Source organism: Marmota flaviventris, chromosome 18, assembly GCF_047511675.1.
Source record: "Marmota flaviventris isolate mMarFla1 chromosome 18, mMarFla1.hap1, whole genome shotgun sequence".
Classification (NCBI taxonomy): Eukaryota; Metazoa; Chordata; class Mammalia; order Rodentia; family Sciuridae; genus Marmota; species Marmota flaviventris.
The window spans coordinates 37,142,737-37,154,975 of NC_092515.1; the positions used below are offsets into that span (position 1 = coordinate 37,142,737).

The following is a 12,239-nucleotide window of genomic DNA, read 5'->3' on the forward strand; positions in this document are numbered from 1 at the left end:
GTTGCCCCTCAGGGACCTGGGAAGCAGAGGGCTCTGCAGAGGGGCCCTGAGTTGTTGGTTTTCGTCCCTAAACATTGTATTTCTGAATATCAGAAAGCGGAACGGCCAGCCTGCCTGCACAGCTGGATGGCAGCCCCTGGCCCGCACATCTGGGTTACCAGCACCAGGCCTCCTGTCGGTCATGCCACTAACTGACCTCCTGGGGTCCTCACCTTCAATAGCCTAGATTTCTCTGGTACACGTTGAACTGTCCATATGTGAACCCACACCAGGTGGCATCCCCCTTCCGTCCTGTGCCCCACACTCAGCACGTTGGGAGGCCACCCACACTGTCAGTGTGCCCGTGCCGCCTTCGGGCTCATTACGTGTCCACTGTGTACCATTCAGTAAAACACCCTTTATTTCTCCTTCTGATGGTGGAGACTCCAGCCCAGGGCCATTAGGAACAGTGCCACCGCCGGGCACATTCTGGTGCACACCTTTTGGTGGCCATCTGTGGACATTTCCCTTGAGCCTTGCTGGTCATCCCAGGGAGGCAGTTATTGAGCTGTTGTAGGCTCTGCTGAGCAGCTCTGCTAAGTGATGGCACCGATTTCCACTCCCCCTGGCAAGCCATGAGAGCTCTGGTGGCTCGTCCTTGCCAAAGTCCCCGCTGTCAGCTTTGGAAACTTGTGGCTCTTTGGCATCTGGTTCTACCGAGCTGAGTAAATGGAGGGAGCAAAGAAAGAGGCTGAGCGTCCGGGCAGCTGGACCAGCCTACGGTGCTTAGCAGTCTGTGATTCCCCTGGAGGGACAAGAAAGACTGATGACTTGTCCCGCATCATGTCAGGGCCAGTGTGGATCCGTCCTGTGGTCGGGAGTGGTATCGGCCTGGGAGCCAGAGAGTGAACCCTTGCCCTGTTGGAGCTCGGTTTCCTCATCTGGATACGGGGGTGGGGTGGAGACGGTGCCTGGCTCAGGGATGCTGGGAAGATACGGAATCAGCGCTCCTACGGTGCCCAGCAAGGACCTGGGCCAGGCCTTAGGATGACGGCTTTTATGATGGTTGTTTCTCCATAGTGTGGCCACACCCACCTTCCCTCTTTCAGCTCCCGCACTCAGGAAGGGCAAACCCAGAACCTCACCCCAACGCCTTACTTTTGTGCCCTTGGGGGCTAAATGTTGCTCTGATGGCCGATCTTACGTGTTGGACTCAGCTGGGCTACAGTGGCCAATTGTTTGGTTGGATACCAGTCCACATGTTGCTGTGAAGGTATTTTTAAGATGCGATTAACATTTAAATCAGAAGACTTTCATAAAGCGGATTATCCTCCATAATGTGTGGGCCTCATCCAACCAACCGAAGGCCTTCAGCATAGAGACCGAGACTTCTCAGCAGGCACGGGCCCTGGCGTCTGCAGCACGAAGCCCTGCCCGCCTCTCAAGCCTTCCCCCGGCCTGGCCCTGCAGATTCCTGACTTCCTGCCCCACCATCACATGAGCCAATTCCTTAAAAAAGTCTCTCTCTCTGCACATGCTGCTGGTTCAGCTTCTCTGGAGAACTCTGACTAATCAGTTGCCACTTGGCTTCCTGACTCTTCTCATCTGGGAAATGGGGCAAGGGACGCAGTTTAGACCCAGCTGCACCCAAGACCCTTCCCAAACCCCTGCAAGCTCTGTGGACCCAGCAGCCACGGGGGCTGGTGGGGACTGGGTATCTGGTTAGTTGAGGGTTCTGGGTGGGCAGGGCTTGTCTGGGGGCCAAGAAGAGCATCTGCTTAATTAAGCCAAGGGAGCCACGGCTGGGGTGGGTCAGCCAGCAGCCGCCATACTGCAGCCTCAGATCTGGGGCCTTGTGCTCCCCCGGGAGCTTGTTAGAACCCCCACCTGCCCACCCAACCTGTGATTTGTGCAAGCCAACCCACGCCAGAGTCACCTGGAGGGCTTGTTCCAACATTCTAGGCTGCCTGGTCTCAGCGGTGCCCAGGATGCTGTGCTCCTGAGCGGCTCCCGAAGACACCACGGCCCCCTGTGTGGGGACCACACTGGAGCCACTTTGGCAGCTCTGCTGTTAGAGATGAGCACCGCTTCCCCAGCAGGATCTTCTGGAAGCCCTGAGAGGCCCAGCAGCCGCTACACCCAAGGGTAGGTGGCCTCCTTGGAAGGCCTGTAGGTTCCTGTTCCCAGTCTGTTGTTCATTCTTTGGCCCCAGCCACCCCTGGCTTCTGTCCTCCAGTGGAGAAGGGGAGCCTGGAGCCGTGTTTCTCAACCAGCCTTGGCCCCTTGCCGGCTCCGTGTGAACCGCTCCTCCTTGGAGGTTTTGGTCTGTTCCCGCCTCTCACGAGAATCATGCAGAGTGTGTTCCAAGTGTTTATCTCACTTAGTCCTCTAGGAAGCGAGTTTATGGTCCCCGTTTTACAGAGGGTGAAACAGGTCAAGTAACCTGCCTGAGATCACACATCGGGTAATGGAAGAGCCAGGGATTCAAACCCCAGTCCGGAGTCTGCTTTTCACCGCTGCCTGGTACTGACCAGAGGACCAAGCCCTGTCTTTGCCACCAGCAAGACTTGGTAGAGCTTTGCTTCCCGTAGTTGACCCTGCGACAGAATCTTTTTCACTTTGCAAATACTAAGTTCAACGTGCTTTTTCTCATGGCGCCTGATGCCTCTCACTAAAAGATCTGGGGGCGTTCCCACGGTCACCCAGCCCCAGTGCCCACTGGCTGAGACTCTCAGGAGTGGGGTCCCTGATCCCTGGCCTCCTTGACCTGCTGCTCACCTTCTAGCTGCTCCCCTCCCCATTGAGCCTCCCCTGGCCGTCTGCACCCCCCTGCCTGCCACTCCTGCTGTCTGCCCAGCAGTGCCACCCCTAAGTCGGGGGTCTGCCCAGCCAGCTTAGCAGCTCCTCAGTCAGTGGGGCAGGACTGGCGAGGAGGATGGAGGCTTGGCTTTGGGCCCAGGTGCCTCCCTCCCTGGGGCCCCCATGTCCCGCTGTGACGTAGGACCTGAGCCCCTCCCTAGCGGACCTCTCAGCGGTTATAAGGGTCCAGGGTCTGAGCAGCAGCTCCGTGGGCTCAGGTGTGCGGGGAGGGCGACTGTCGGTCCGGGGACTGCCTGCAGCTCCCAGCCCCTCAGCCTCAGCCTGTTGGTGGAGCACCCCCTGGGCAGAAGCTGCTCTCCTGCTGGAGAAACAGCGCTGGTGTCTCCCCTGGGGACTTGTGCTCTAGGGGGCCAATGACAAAGCCAGGCACGTGGACAAACACATAACGTGCTCATACAGCGCAGTGCCAGGAAAGGAGACGGCATGGAGCCGAGACGCAAGCTCGAGGGACCAGGCAAGGCCTCGAGGATGTGACATTAGGCTGGCTTTTTTTTGGGGGGGGGGCGTACCATGTGGCACACACCTGTAATCCCAGCATCTCAGGAGGCTGAGGCAGGAGGATTGCGAGTTCAAAGTCAGCCTCAGCCATATAGCAAGGCCTTAAGCTGACTTCTATCACCCCTCATCTCTGGCACTGGGAACAGCGAGTGCAGAGGCCACGGGGCAGGGAGAGGTGGGCACATGAGCAGAGAGGAGGCCAGGGAGCCAGGGAAGGGGCATGAGTCAGGCTTGGTAAGGCAGGCAGGACTTTTTCTGCTTGGAGAGGATTTTTTTTTTTTTTTTTTTAATGCTGGGGATGGGACCCAGGGGCACTTTACCTCTGAGCTACATCCCAGCCCTTCTTACTTTTTTACTTTGAGACAGGATCTCACTAAGTTGCTGGGGGTCTCGCCGTGTTGCTAAGGCTGGCCTCAACCTTGTCATTCTCCAAACTTGCTGGGATTACAGGCATGAGCCACCTGCTTGGCCAGGATCAGGAGGCTCATGTGACCTCGAAGGAGGAGGCATGGAAGGTTTTCATCTATATGTTTAAAGACTCCCTCTGGCTCTGATATAGGGAGAAGTGGCCCTGGGGAGACCTGGCAGAGCTGGGGCATGGCCTGGCACGAGATGATGGGGCTCAGCCAGCGGAGGCCGGGGAAGTAGAGATGAGGGCAGAGGCCGGAGGCTGCTTGGAGGTGACCTCAGCTGCTCTGTGAGATGGGGGACCTAAAGCCAAGGGGTCAGGAGGGTGAGTCACTCGGTTTCTGGCTAAGACCATGCTGTTCTCCACCTGGGCTCCACACCAGAGTCGCGAAATCCTGCCCTCTGCCTCAGGACGGGAAGCCAGGCTGCTGGGACAGTGGTCTTGGGGTGCTGAACTCCCGGTGCCTATTCACTGCCATAGTCCCGGGTACTCGGGCTGCCCGTTGGATGAACGAGGAGCCCGTGCCTGGGGTGACGAGGCCCTGCCCTGGCCTTGCCTCAGCGAACCCATCTCTACAAGGGACCCCTGGCTCCTTATCCCGCCCACCAGGCTGCTTCCCACAGGGCCTGGTCACACGGCAGGCCTGTGCCCATCTGTGCCAGGAGTCAGGACCACCCTCTAGCAGGCCCGGGCTCCTGTGCCCCCTTCTCCTGCCTGAAAACCTCAAATTACCTGTGGGGCGGTGCTGCCCGGGGAGGCGTCCATCTTGCCCAGATGCGCAGGGCAGACCCAACCCTCCCTTAATGACACCTTGCCCGCCTCCCGCTGGGGCAGAGGGGAGGGGGCCAGCCCAGCCTAAGCTGTGGTTTCTTTTTCCATTGCGTCAGGCCTCAGGGTCCGGCTGGCCTGCCTGCTGCCGGGCTGGCACAGAGGGCCACTCTGACCCCTGCTGCCCCAGCCCTGGCACCATGTGCTCCCCGTTTCGAGCATCCAGGAGCTTCCTGCCAGAGGGTGAGTTAAGATAAAGGACGCGCCCAGGGTGGAGGAGGCCCCTCCCCACCCATCAGTCATCCTCAGCTCTCCCCAGCTGGCCTGTGAGCTGATCCTGGCCGAGCCAGTGGCTGGCTGTGACCTGGCCCTCCTGACCATGGCCGGAGCCGGGCCCGGGGCCAGTGTTGTCACCAAGGCAAGACAGGGAGGAGGCCGTCACTGGGGATGGAAGGAGTGGCCCCAGAGAGTTCACGTGGCCAGTGGCTTCGCGTTTTTCCTCCTGGGTCAGGAAGTGCGTGGAGCTGGGGTGGACACGGGCCCACTCCTGCCCAGCAGCAGGGGCTGGTCCGGGATGGAGAGGAGGTGGGCGAGCCGAAGCCACCCATCGGTGATGGCGGGGAACACAGGGGTGCAGACCACGTGCACCTGGAGGAGCTGGTGACCCTGGGCACTCCGGGGCCTGGGTACTTGTTCAGATTGGGGGGTGTCCTTGGCTTCCTCGGCACTGCAGTCCTGGTCACCATGCCGCCCCTTTGTTTCAGGCTCCACTGGCCTGGCTGATTCCCTGAATGGCCCCCTAATACCCAGCCATCCCCCACCTTGGTGGGAAGACTGAGCGTTGTTAGCCCTGCAGTCCAGAGACCTGGTTCACACTCTGCCTCTGCTCTTTGCTGGCCACAGGACCTTGGCAGTTTCTTCCTCTCTCTGGGCCTCAGTTTCCTCATCTGTAACATGGTGGTCATCCTGCCCCACCCCCACCCCCAGGGCAGGTCTGAGCACAACAGACGCCTTCAGCCACATGGGCAGGACACCCCTGTCTGCCCGCTTGCCTGGCCGAGGATTTGCACCCCGCCCCCAGCTGCACATGGTGGAGTGAGCCTCGATGCCCCCCCGCCCCCCAGTGAAACTGATCTCTACACAAGAATAAATCCTGCAGGCACACTGCGGTGCCTTTCTGATGCTCCGGCTCCTGTGATTGTAATGGGGTGGGAGCGGGCAGCTGAGGCCTGGCTTCTCACTGTCCACATCCCCTCCCTGCCGGGCAAGCCCTGGGGCACGTCTCTGTGGGGAAGAGGGGGCCTGGCCTCCTGCAAACCAGGGCCTGCAGTGGCCCAGCAAGAGGCTGTCGCTCGGGAAGTGGGCTGCGGCGAGGGTAGAGGGGGAGGTTGCATCCAGCACCGTGACTGTGACATGGTCCTTCCTGCAGGGATGACAGCAGCTGCGTCTCCTTAGCTTGACAGCTGGCTTGCCCCACAGGCTGGAGTAGGCTTTTAAATAGACCAATCAGATCATGTCACTTCTCTGCCTCCAAGACTTCCCATCACTCTCGGGCTGAAACGCAGCTCCCCAGAGGACCTGGCTGCTGTCCTGGACCCTTACTGTGTCCCAGCCAGGCGGGATCGGGGCTCTCCAGGAGTCTCAGAGGACAGGCTTCTTCCTGCGGGATCTTCAGCTCCAGCACAGTTCTTGGGACCTAGTAGTTGCTTCAATTTCCTCCTCTGGAATGAGCTTCAATTTCCTCCTCTGGAAAATGGGGCAATGCTACCACTTGCCCCATGAGACTGAATGGGGAAGGGAGACTGTAAAAGTGACGTGTTATCTGTGCTCCAAGCACAGGGACAGGACCTTGTGTTCCCACCATCTTCCTCTTCTCCCTCCTCTGGGGAAGTGCAGGGTCATTTACCCACTCAACCATGAGGGGAGTCGAGGCACTGGCAGCTGGCCCCTGTGGGGTGAGTGTCTGAGGACTGGACTCGTCCACCTGGGTGGTGGGCCTGGGTTAAGCAGGCACCTGCTGTGAGAGTGAAATCTGACCACCGGAGTCTCAAGGGATGTGCCGTCATGTCACGTGGGCAGAGAGGAAACGGAGGCACCGAGGGGGGTGGCTCTCTACAGGGCTGGGACGGGGGACTCAGAGCTCACCGCCACTTGTTCCTCCCCTCCTGCTCCCAGGGGACAGCTTGTCTTCTGGGACTCGGGACTGCAGAGCATGAGCAGAGTCAAGATGTCAGGAGCAGCCTCCATAGCAGAGGGGCACATGGGCCCAGGATTGGGGGAAGCCAGGAGTAGTGAAGGGTGGGTCTTTGTTGACCATCCAGACCAGCTCGGGCAGGATCTGAGGAATGTGGAGCTTGGTCCACGTTCATTCATTCATGTATTCGTCCTTCTTTCAATCATCAAACGCACTCGCAATGCTCCCTGTGCCCAAGCCACGTGCTTGGGCTGGAGATGCAGAATGAGCATGAGAAACAACGAACAAGGTCACCTTTTGAATAAGCTACTGGAAGTGGGCTTCCTAGTGGCCAAAGCCATGAGGGAAATCTGAGCGCTTGTGCGTGGCCCCGTAGCCACAGGCTGCCGGCATGTTCACTGCTCAGGAGAAGCCCAGCTTTCCTGGCACCATGAGTGTCACCGTGCGTTGCTGATCTGATGTGAACAGCACTGCGGTCCCTCGCGGGTAAAGAGTGGCCAAAACAGAAAAACTTCAAAGACGAACGAGACCCACCTCCAGAGGCTCCTTTGTGGTGCATCCTGTGCGTTCTTCCCTCTGGCCCAGGTTCCCCCCAACACCGCGTCCCCTCTCTCCCACACACTTCAGGCCAGGTGACAATGACCCCCTCTGGAGGGGCGGCCTCCTGACCCTCACCCCTCTTCTCCTAGATTGCCAGGAGCTGCTGCTGCCACCACCCACCCCGATGGCCTACATACCCGGTGGGGGAGCCCCAGGGGCTGGGGCCACCCCCCTGGGCTCCCAGCACTGCGTGTGCAGAGTGGAGCTGTCCGTGAGCGGCCAGAACCTGCTGGACCGGGACGTCACCTCCAAGTCCGACCCCTTCTGCGTCCTCTTTACGGAGAACAACGGCAGGTGGATGGAGGTGAGGCCCCTGCGCATGCGCTGGCGCTGGGCGAGGCAAGGACCGGGTGGTGGGCAGGGCCCCCCGCTGGACCTGCGACCCCGGGGCTCAGGCCTGGAGGTGGGAGAATGTGAGTGGCAAAGGGAGGCTACGTGGAAACTGCGCCTCTTCAAACTAAAACTGAAATGATTATATTGCCTAAATTACCATAATCCATAAATGCACAATTATGATTTTATATTCATTGTTTTCTATTGTAACATTTAAATGGTTGTAACTTAGTTAGAAATTTTATAGTTTTACAAAAGGCTCCCTTCCTTCCACTTTTAAATAACCCTCCCCTTATCTCTAAGTGAGCACACAGCGCTCGGGCTTTGGGCCCTAGAGTTGGTTCCAGCCTCAGCAATGCTGTTCCCTGCTGTGTGGCCCCAATAAGGGGCTCTCCCTTTCTGAGCCTGTCTCCTCTGTGGGATGGGGGTTTCATTTTCTGGTGCCTGCTGTGGGGGAGGGAAGCTGGGAACCCGGCTGGTGTCCTAGGCCAGGACTGGTGAGCTGGAGCCTGGGCCCGAGGCCTGGGGAGGGGAGCAGCCCTGAGAAGGCGGTGGAGACTCCGCAACCTCCGGCTTTCAGGTGTTGAAACTTGTTTTGTTTCCTCTTCCTAAAGGGAACTACATTCCTAGTGGCCAATTTACAAAATTAATTGAAACCTAAAGACAGTCCCAATGGTTAGGCCCCACCCACCTGTTGGTTTGGTAGCCAGAGAGTTTTGTATGCATGTCTATTTTTCAGACTACATGTGCATCTTGCTTGTTTTTTGGTACCTGGGATTGAACCCAGGGGCATTTCACCACTGAGCTACATCTCCAGGCCTTTTTTATTTCTTATTTTGAGACAAAGTCCCTTTAAGTTGCTTAAGGACTCTTAAAGTTGCAGAGGCTGGCCCTGAACTTAGAATCCTCCTGCCTCAGCCTCCTTTTTAAGTAAATATTTCACTGGGTCATGGTGAGCCACTAAATGAAAAAACTATGGTTTCCAAAGGCCTCCAGCAGATGTTGGCTGCTGCTTGTGATTTAAAAAAAAAAAGATGCTTGGTTTGTTGCCCTCTGTTGTTTGCAGAGGGGAAATAGGACCTGGAGGGTGGCGATTTTTCTGTGTCACCCAGTCTGTTGGGGGTGCAGCAGGAAGTGGGAAATGGGATGTGGGGTCATCCCAGATCTCCAGGGGTGGCCCAGGCCTGTGGCAGGTATGTGCAATGCGCAGTGCCAGACCTCTGGTGCCCCACGTGCCCCTCAGGGAGGGGTGCCCCCTACTCAGGCATTCGCAGTGACCTCCATTCCCACCCAGTCGGGCCACCCTGGCTAAAAATAGCCCAAGGCCAAGACCTCTTGTGTGGCTGCTACTCAAGCCTTAGAAGAAACAGACTGGGTGGGAGGAAAATCAACAGAGCCCGGGCCCCAAAATAGACGTCACCCAGACTCCGTGGTTTGGGGCGTCCGCGTTCAGATGCCAGGAGGCGGTTCCTGTTTCAGAGTCACCACCGCCCACAGGGAGGCGAACGGTCCTCGCTGTCCTCGCAGGGCTTCCGTGTCCAGCGGGGCTGCTGGGGCAGGATTCCAGGACTCGGAACCAGAAACGCACTGAGCCCTGTGCGGTGGCGCCCACCTGTATCCCAGGGACTCAGGGGACTGAGGAGGAGAATCCTAAGTGTGAGGCCAGCCTAGGCCACTTGGGAGACACTGTCTCAAAATAAAAAGAGCGGCCCTGGACTCAGTCTCCATGTGGGGGCAGGAGATGCAAACATCTGTCCCCGGGTGTGGATTCTGTGACCCACCTCTCCCCAAGGCCCCCCACTTCCTTCTTTCTGTTTCCTCTCAACTGCCCCGCCTCTTCCAAGGTAAAAAGTTTAAGAACTACAGAGACTCCAGTCCCCCAGATGTAGAGGGGGACTTGCCCTCTGTCACTCATGCAGCAGGGTCAGGGCCCAAGCTCTTACCCTGGTACCTGGGAATGGAGCTAGGGCTGAAGGGTTAAGAGTGTGAGTAGTAGAGGCAGATCCAAGTTTTGAATTTTGGCCTTGGCCCTGCTGGCTGTTCAACCTTGGGTAAGTCACTTCACCTCTCTGTGCTCCTGTGTTCTCATCTATGAGCTGGGGTAGTGACTGCTCCAGCCTGGCCCTGAGTCGGAGCTGGGTGATTGGCAGAGTGCTTTCTGGCATCCCGAGAGGGGCAAGCCAGCCGCCCTGAATCTGACTCCCACCGCCCTGCCCCTCTGCCAGTATGACAGGACGGAAACGGCGGTCAACAACCTCAACCCTGCGTTCTCCAAGAAGTTTGTCCTCGACTACCACTTTGAGGAGGTGCAGAAGCTCAAGTTTGCCCTGTTTGACCAGGACAGGTCCAGCACGCAGCTGGAGGAGCATGACTTCCTGGGCCAGTTCTCCTGCAGCCTGGGCACGGTGAGCTGGGCAGCCCCCAAGATGCCACCAGCTTCCCTGGAGTAGCCCCTCGGGCAGTCTCTCCCGGCACCTGCTCTCCCTGCCTCCCCAAGTGCAGGTGCAGACCACCGGGGGAGCCAGCAGGCACCAGAGCGGGGGTACAGCGGGTGGGCTTGGTGCCAGGCAGGAGAGCTCCCATCTGAAGGGACAGCCAATCGCAGTGCCACCAACTGCTGCCGCATTGTGGGTCCCACGTGGCCACAGCTGAACCCCCAAAAGCTAAGGGACAGACAGCCAGGTGACACAGTGCATGGGGCCCAGAGCAGGCAGAGAAGGGTGGGGAGTGGACCTGGGAGGGGACAGGAGCAGCCTGTACTGGTGTGTCCTCAGACCTGCGTGAAGACACAGCCTTTACCCAGGAAACCAGGGCGGAGGCTCCTGAGGCAGGTGGTGACGAAGGGGACAGGAAGGGAACTTCCTGATGTGCTTCACTTTACCTTTCTCTATGATTGAACCCCACGACTGTTGTTAGCAAGGAAAACACATACAGAGACCGGGGGCCGCCTCCCCTGCAGGCTTGCCCAGAGGAGGCCCTCCCAGGACTTGGGGGACGACTCCCTGCGGTGGTCTCTAGAGCAGGAGCCCTGAGGACCTTCCCTGGGGTGAGCCAGGAGAGTGGAGCCAGGCTGCAGGAGGCCACCCCCAAGCCACCGTGCCTCTGGCCAGTGTCTCGCGTCCTGGCTGCTCTCATTGGCTGGCAGTGGTGGCCGTCAGCCTCCCAGGGTCAGACTCTGCAGGTGAAGGTTTGGCAGCCCTGGCAGGAGGCGGCCAGCTGAATGGCGCCTGTGGAGGGTTTGTCCCCGTGGCCCACCTCCCTGAAAGCCTCTCTCTGTCACCAGATCGTCTCCAGCAAGAAGATCACCCGGCCTCTGCTGCTGATGAACGACAAGCCCGCGGGGAAGGGCCTGATCACGGTACCAGCCCCCTCGCCTCTCCACGTCCCCACACCCGCCACTGCCCCGCTGCTGCCCTCCCCCATCAATGGGCCGCTTCTCCGGCAGATAATCACCAGCTTTGTTTGGAGTAAAAAGGCCCAACTTACAACTTAGCAACAGGTTTCTTAGCAACGGGCTCCAGGCGGCCACAAACGATGCGCTGGGGGCCCGCTGTCAGAAGGCCCCCAAGGCGGCTGGGGCGGGGCCTCCTTCTCCTCCCTGGCGGCTCCAGCTCCCTCCCAGCCCCCTCCCCACGGGTCCCTGCCACCGGCCTCCCTGGGGGCACAGTTGGGGGCTCTGGTTTTCAGCGGTGCTCATTGCCTCCCCTGCGGTGCCATGCGCAAGGATACCCCGTGCGCAGCCCCTTCTCAGGGATGAGCGCGCAGCCCCAGAGGGCAGGGCAACCCCCGTTGTTAGCAAATGAGGGAAAAGAGACCCAAGAGGAAGTCCCCTGGGCAGCCCCACTAGACAATCTGGCTGTTACATGTTACCCCTGTGTTACATGGGGCTGGTGCAGGAGGGGCGCCGTGCTCCCGGCGCTCCCACCCCAGGTGGCTCCTTCCTTCAAAGCTGAGGGACCCCGCTGCCCCAGCCTTGCAGCCCCACCCCGGCGACTCTTTGCCCCTTCCCTCGAATGCCCGGGCCAGGCAAGCTGAATTGACCGCACACCCTGGGCGCTCCACAGACTCCCATCTGCTCTCTTCCTGTCGCCTGGAGTGCCCCGCCCAGCCCCCAGACATCAGTGGTCACCATGGCTCCATCTCAGGCTTCCACACCAGCTTCCTGTTCCCAGCGGGTCCAGCCCTGGCTGGGCTGGAGTCCAAGGATCATGGTGGGTGGTTGGGGAAGGCGCGGAGGTAGATGACCATGGGAGCTGAGGGAACTCTGGTGGCCCTGCTCCGACCCTGATGGCACATGAGGTTGCTGTAGTTGCTGACCCTGGGTGTTCTGGGCTCTCTGGGGCTGCAGGGGAGCCATGTCCTGCTGCTCCCTGGCCCAGAACCTCTCCCTCAGCTCAAGTCTAATCACTGCTTCACCCAGGTCCCCTCCCCTGAGCCACATGAAGCCACTTTCTGATTCCTCATTCCGGATGACAGAAACTGGCTTGGGGAAGACAAGAAACTTGTCGGAGTTCACCTGGCCCCACCCCTCTCACTCCTCCCCCACCCATACCCACTGTGCCTGGCAGGTGGGGGGTG

At 59.2% G+C, this 12,239-nt stretch overlaps 1 protein-coding gene and 2 long non-coding RNA genes across 6 annotated transcripts in view; 2 read left to right on the plus strand and 1 right to left on the minus strand.

The window, feature by feature from the left end:
- LOC114095766 (uncharacterized) lies at positions 1-4,587 on the minus strand. The gene is made up of 3 exons (XR_003583306.3): positions 4,499-4,587; positions 1,138-1,244; positions 1-964 (listed from the first exon to the last, which is right to left on the minus strand). It is a non-coding gene; the product is annotated as an uncharacterized lncRNA (long non-coding RNA).
- Positions 4,510-12,239, plus strand: part of Cpne2 (copine 2) — a 26,816-nt gene continuing 19,086 nt past the window's right edge. Inside the window, exons 1-5 of one of the 4 annotated variants that reach the window (XM_071604673.1) lie at positions 4,510-4,777; positions 7,418-7,632; positions 9,887-10,066; positions 10,945-11,019; positions 11,726-11,872. In XM_071604673.1, the coding sequence (XP_071460774.1) occupies positions 4,570-4,777; positions 7,418-7,632; positions 9,887-10,066; positions 10,945-11,019; positions 11,726-11,872 (825 nt within the window). In that variant the 5' untranslated portion in view covers positions 4,510-4,569. The remainder of the gene's footprint in view (positions 4,778-7,417; positions 7,633-9,886; positions 10,067-10,944; positions 11,020-11,725; positions 11,873-12,239) is intronic. The other 3 variants (XM_071604672.1, XM_027939171.3, XM_027939173.2) reach the window with 3 other exon arrangements.
- Positions 4,787-5,716, plus strand: LOC139702725 (uncharacterized). The gene is made up of 2 exons (XR_011705305.1): positions 4,787-4,952; positions 5,299-5,716. It is a non-coding gene; the product is annotated as an uncharacterized lncRNA (long non-coding RNA).